General features: G+C 48.4%; 1 protein-coding gene across 1 annotated transcript in view; it reads left to right on the top strand.

Moving 5' to 3' along the window:
• The window catches only part of NLRP1 (NLR family, pyrin domain containing 1), a 69,246-nt gene extending 63,858 nt beyond the window's left edge, over positions 1-5,388 (top strand). The window contains exons 14-16 of the mRNA XM_011958625.1: positions 1,302-1,443; positions 3,985-4,029; positions 4,430-5,388. Coding sequence (XP_011814015.1) covers positions 1,302-1,443; positions 3,985-4,029; positions 4,430-4,749 — 507 coding nt within the window. The 3' untranslated portion in view covers positions 4,750-5,388. The remainder of the gene's footprint in view (positions 1-1,301; positions 1,444-3,984; positions 4,030-4,429) is intronic.
• The last annotated feature ends 972 nt before the right edge of the window (positions 5,389-6,360 follow it).

Genomic DNA, 6,360 nt, shown 5'->3' with positions numbered 1-6,360 from the left:
TCGACAGTGCAAGACCCTGTCTCAAAAAAAAAAAAAAAAAAAATGCTGTTGTGGTTAGGTATAGTGACTCATGCCTGTAATTCCAACACTTTGAGAGGCCATGGTGGGAGAATCGCTTGAGGCCAAGAGCTCAAGATCAGCCTGGACTATGTAGGAAGACCTCATCTCTATGAAAAATGAAAAAATAAGATGGGTATGGTGGCGCACGCGTGTAGTCCCAGCTACTCAGGGGGCTGAGGCACTTGAGCCCAGGAGTTCAAGTCCAGCCTGGGCAACATGGAAAAACCCCATCTCTCTTAAAAAAAAAAAAGAGGCCGGGCGCGGTGGCTCAAGCCTGTAATCCCAGCACTTTGGGAGGCCGAGACGGGCGGATCACGAGGTCAGGAGATCGAGACCATCCTGGCTAACACGGTGAAACCCCGTCTCTACTAAAAATACAAAAAAAAAACTAGCCGGGCGAGGTGGCGGGCGCCTGTAGTCCCAGCTACTTGGGAGGCTGAGGCAGGAGAATGGCGTAAACCCGGGAGGCGGAGCTTGCAGTGAGCTGAGATCCGGCCACTGCACTCCAGTCCGGGCGACAGAGCAAGACTCCGCCTCAAAAAAAAAAAAAAGAAAAGAAAAGAAAAAAAGAGAAAACAAAAAAGAAAAAGGCTGTTGCAATACTGCAAGGTACAGTTGAAGGTCACTTGACGAGGAAGGTAGCAAGGGAGATGGAGAAAAGTGTATGAATTCAGGGTTGATTTTGAAGGTAAAGCCAACAGGACCTGCTGGATTGCCTGTGTAGGGAAGGAGTTAAGCATGATTCCGAGTTTGGAGCCTGCATGCTCAGTGGATGGTCCTATCCTTTATTGAGTTTGGGGAAACTGGAAAGGGAGCACGTTTGGAAGACAGTGGGGAATCAAGAGTTCTGTCTTAGCTGGGATTTAGGAAAGGGGATGGATATAAATTTTTGTCAATTGAAAGTGGGTGGAGTTTGGGATCCATTGGGAAGACAGGCTTTGGGCTGCAGAAATGAAGGTTTGAATTCAAGATGGGGGAGGTGAAGGAAGAAGGATCTGGCTTAGGATTATGAGCACTAGGTTTAAGGACAAGCCCTGACTTACCCTTGAGGTGCTCACTTGTGTCGTCATCCTTCTGTGGAAAATTGGGAAAAGAGCAGTTTCTGAAGGTGGTAGCTGATTTCAGTACAGGGATCATCGGAGTGTCCCTATGGAGCCAAGCAGGGCCAAGAAGGTGTCAGGTGGGGAAAAACCTTCCATGCAAGATGAACAGGGTGGCAACTCAACTCTTTGCCTCTTCAGGAACTGGAGCTCTGCTATCGAAGCCCTGGAGAAGCCCAGCTGTTCTCGGAGTTCTACGTTGGCCACTTGGGATCAGGGATCAGGCTGCAAATGAAAGACAAGAAAGATGAGACTCTGGTGTGGGAGGCCTTGGTGAAACCAGGTAAAACCAGGACAAGTCCAGAGAACTCAGAGGTGGGAGGAGAAAGAAAATCAACGAAGTAGCTGGGCACAGTGGCTCACGCCTGTAATCCCAGAACTTGGGGAGGTTGAGGTGGGCAGATCACAAGGTCAGGAGTTCAAGATCAGCCTGGCCAATATGGTGAAACCCTGTCTCTACCAAAAATACAAAAATTAGCTGGACGTGGTAGCGTGTTCCTGTAGTCCCAGCTACTCAGGAGGCTGAGGCAGAAGAATCGCTTGAACCCGGGAGGCGGAGGTTGCAGTGAGCCGAGATCGCACCACTGCACTCCAACCTGGACAAAAAAGCGAGACTCCGTTCCAAAAAAAAAGAAGAGGCCGGGCACGGTGGCTCAAGCCTGTAATCCCAGTATTTTGGGAGGCCGAGACGGGCAGATCACGAGGTCAGGAGTTCGAGACCATCCTGGCTAACCAGTGAAACCCCGTCTCTACTAAAAAATACAAAAAGCTAGCCGGGCGAGGTGGCGGGCGCCTGTAGTCCCAGCTACTCGGGAGGCTGAGGCAGGAGAATGGCGTAAACCCGAGAGGCGGAGCTTGCAGTGAGCGGAGATCCGGCCACTGCACTCCAGCCTGGGCGACAGAGCGAGACTCTGTCTCAAAAAAAGAAAAAAAAAAAAAGAAGAAAGTCAATGATAGAAAGTCTGTGTGTGTGTGGCGAGGGGTGGGGGTGGGGGAGGACGTGTGCATTATCCCAATTTACTGATGAGAAGAAATAGCCCACAGGAGGTAGGAGGTAGGTGGCTTTCTCAAGTTACATAACAGTTGTTATGACCGGAATTTAAACCGGAGTCAATCTGACCCTCTAAAATTTATGCTCTTCCCCATGTACAATGGTGTCTTCACAGTGCCCTTGAATTAACAGATGTCGACATCCACAAAGCTTTTCGCTAAGTTTCTCACGATAGTTTGGATGTGAGGTGGAAGAATAAGACCTAGATAAGTCATATGGTTGTATGGGTGAAGACGATTTGGCAACTTCAGATACTCTCCCCTGTATCGCTCAGTGTTTTTGAGGTAGACAAGAGGAAATCAAATAATACATTTTCTGGGATAGAGAAAACGTATGGACTCTTAGTCTAGTACCAACACTTGAAGAACCCAAACCTTCCAAACAGTCCTTCGAAGACAACCATCCCTAGTCAGCTGTCAAAAAATGGTGAGTCTACCTCCTGACCTGCAACAAGCTGGCTTCACAGTGTAATGGAAAGAGGATGGGCTGTACTGAGTCCTGGCTTGGGTGCAAACACAGATGGAGAACTAACCAGCCCCAGCTTCAGACCTGGATTCAAATCCCCCTCCAGCACTTACTTGCTGAGTGACCTTGGGAAAATTACTTCATTCATTTGAGTCCCTCGTCTGTAAAAAGAGGATCATAATGACTAATTTGTAGGAATGTTGGAAAGATTAAATAAAGCGATATCTATACATTCCTCATGCAGTAATCCTTAACAAATCATAGCAATATTATCTTTTTCCTCATGTTAAGCCAATCTCTGCCTCTTATCAGTCTTAATTCTGTCCCTTGGAACTCATAGAAAAAGTGTATCTCCTTCCCCATGAGAAAGCTATTTAGATTCTGGAAGACTGTGGTCGTAGCCTTCCTGATGACTCTTGTTATACACATTAGACATCTCAGCTCCTTCCATCGTTCCTCTGCTATTTTGGTTTGTAAATTCTTTGCCATCCAGTCGTCTCCCTCAGCAGATGCTCCAGTGTGGGAATGAGTCAGAATTGACCCCTGGACTGTCCAGTCAGCAGAGAGGATGTGAAACACCTTCCTTTCTCCATCCACATGGATCCTGTGCTCCTGGTACCACAGCCTGAACTCCCTCCCCTGTGCCCACCTCCCTGAACTGTGAGATCACAGTTGGAGTCTGCTCAGACTCTCAGGCCTTGTACATATGAGCTGCTGTGAACTTCCCCTTTCTCTCCTTTGCAAAGCAATTTTTAAGTCCCTTCATTTTTGTTGTTGTCTGTCTTTTCTGTTAGAATTCATTTGTTATTCCCATGTCCTAAGATGGCTTGATATTGATTCTAGATTCTGACATCCAATTCCAGAACATACACCTTTGGTTGGTGCCAGTGTAGAAGGCTAAACAAGAACAAGGAAGTAGATTTCTGCTCAGAACAAGGAGGTGCTAAATAGTTCAAACTACCTAGCAAGGGGTTTGGTTAGTTCACCAGGGATACAGTTCAGGCCAAGACGGGATTAAAACCAAGTCTGGGATGTTGTAGGAGAAATTGCTATTGCTCATTTGGATGCCTACTCTCTATTACTGTATGATCACAGCTTCTGGGCCTCAGTTTCCCCATGTGTATAAGGAAGGGATTCACCTAGATAACCTCTAAGGACCTTTCCAGCTCTTACTCCAGATTCTACCAGAATTTGTGACTTTTTTCTACATCAAAGAATCTCAGCAGTGAGTGGGAGCCTGGAGGTGTATTGTGTGTGTTAATAACTTAGCACTGTTTCAGATGCATCTTCATCTCTGTTTTCCTCCAGGAGATCTCACATCTGCAACTACTCTGGTCCCTCCAGCCCCCATAGGTCAGTAACAACTCTCAGAGACCACAGGAGGCAGTGGCAGTGCTGGGGTACTGTCTGGTTCTTGGGGGAAGGGAAGAGAGAAAGGGAGGGACTCATCATTGCAGACCTCACAAGGGGTCAGGCCCTGGAGAGCGGTGCATGGTCCTTCCCCATACCCTTTCGTCCTATCCACAGAGACCCTAGAACTCCTTATCTGACAGCCTCCAATGCACCCAGCAGGAACCCCACTCCTGATCCCCACTCTGGCAGAATGCCAGGCTAGATGCTGGCATGAGGGAGGGCAGAAGTGCATCTCCGGAGGCAGAAGGAAGCGAGGGATGCAGAGAGGAGAGAGGAAAAGACTGAAGGTGGGGAATGGAGATGGAGGCTGTGGTTGGAGCCCTTCTTTGTTCATTGCCAGCCTTACCTTCACCTCTGGATACCCTGGGGTTGCTGCACTTTGTGGACCAGTATCGAGAGCAGCTGATAGCCCGAGTGACATCGGTGGAGGCTGTCTTGGACAAACTGCATGGACAGGTGCTGAGCCAGGAGCAGTATGAGAGGGTGCTGGCTGAGGACACCAGGCCCAGCCAGATGCGGAAGCTGTTCAGCTCGAGCCAGTCCTGGGACCGGAGGTGCAAAGATCGATTCTACCAAGCCCTGAAGGAGACCCATCCTCACCTCATTATGGAACTCTGGGAGAAGGGCAGCAAAAAGGGACTCCTGCCACTCAGCAGCTGAAGCATGAACACCACCAGCCCTTGAGTCCTGGCTTTGCCTGACCCTTCTTTGGGTCTCAGTTTCTTTCTCTGCAAACAAGTTGCCATCTGATTTGCCTTCCAGCACTATAGTAATGGAACTCTGATGATGCCTTTGCTGGGCATTATGTGTCTATGCCAGGGATGCCACAGGGGGCCCCAGTCCAGGTGGCCTAACAGCATCTCAGGGAATGTCCACCTGGAGCTGGCAAGACCCCCGCCGACCTCATAGAGCCTCGTCTGGCGGCCACAGCAGCCAAGCCTAGAGCCCTCTGGATCCCATCCAGATGCAAGGAGGAACAGGCGGGACATGGAACCGTCTGCCTCTGACCATGTCACAGGGTGAGCCCCGAAACTGGGGTTCAGCATGGGAGGCCACGCGGATTCTTGGCTTTGTACAGGAAGATCTACAAGAGCAAGCCGACACAGTAAAGTGGAGGGAAGTTTATTCAGAAAATACAGGAGTATTACAGCTCTTTGAGAATTTGCCTAGCAGGCTTTCCATTTTTACCAGAAAACCCCTATAAATTAAATTTTTTTACTTCTATTTTTAAATTTAAGAATTAAAAAATATATTAAAAAGAAAAAGTGAAAATAAAGGAATAAAAAGTTGCATACTCCATTTAGTTTTCAGCTGTTGTTCTGTCCAGCCAGCCCAGAAGCAGCCTCAGGGGAATTCCTGCAAGAGACTACTTCAAGCGATACCAACATGGGCCTGGCTGGGATTCCAAAAAAAGCAGCGCTAAATTCAGAGCAATCCGTCCAAAGCACTTAATAGGGACACTGACACAGAGAGTGGGGTGCAGTGTATCTTTGAGACTAACAGCAAGAGAAAAGGGATTCTACCCACATATTCCTGCAGCAAGAGGGTCAGGTATGGAGTTTATGGGAGGGTTTAAGGAGTCGCTCAGGACTGCAACCAGTTTCCTTCAGTGTTTTTGAGAGCAACCAAGATACCTTTTTCAGCGCCTCAGAATATTCAAGGCCTCAGTTTGGGTTCCAGCCTGCTGGGAAAAACCTGCAGCTGGCTGTGTCACAGAACAGTCAAGTCACTCTGTGATTTTCAGTCAGGTCACAGAAAGAAAGCATAGGTGAAGGGACGTGGGGGATCTGATCTACCTTCTGGACAGATTGACTTTTTTGCTTATATCACATTGCAAACATGTTCAACAAACGTGGCTGACTGTGAGAATCTTCCACTGGAGATGACATTGTGCCTGAACTTTTGTATCCCAGCTCTTGTAATGGAGGTGGAGTCTAGCAGGACACCCACACTTTGAGAAAAAAATGTTCTTTACCTAAGATCCAGAGGCTGTTCTCTGGTCTCAGGTAGGATAAGCCTATGGAGGAAGCATAAACAAGGCTGGGAACAGTGGCTCATGCCTGTAATCCCAACACTGTGGGAGGCCAAGGCAGGTGGATCACCTGAGGTCAGGAGATTGAGACCAGCCTGGCTAACATGGTGAAACCCCATCTCTACTAAAAATAAAAAAAAAATTAGCCAGGCGTGGTAGTGGGCACCTGGAGTCCCAGCTACTCGGGAGGCTGAGGCAGGAGAATGGCATGAACCTGGGAGGTGGAGCTTGCAGTGAGC

The sequence above is a fragment of the Colobus angolensis genome, unplaced genomic scaffold, assembly GCF_000951035.1.
Source record: "Colobus angolensis palliatus isolate OR3802 unplaced genomic scaffold, Cang.pa_1.0 Scaffold47, whole genome shotgun sequence".
In the NCBI taxonomy this organism is placed as follows: Eukaryota; Metazoa; Chordata; class Mammalia; order Primates; family Cercopithecidae; genus Colobus; species Colobus angolensis.
The sequence above is the reverse complement of the archived record's forward strand: the minus strand, read 5'-3'. Positions and strand labels throughout refer to the sequence as shown.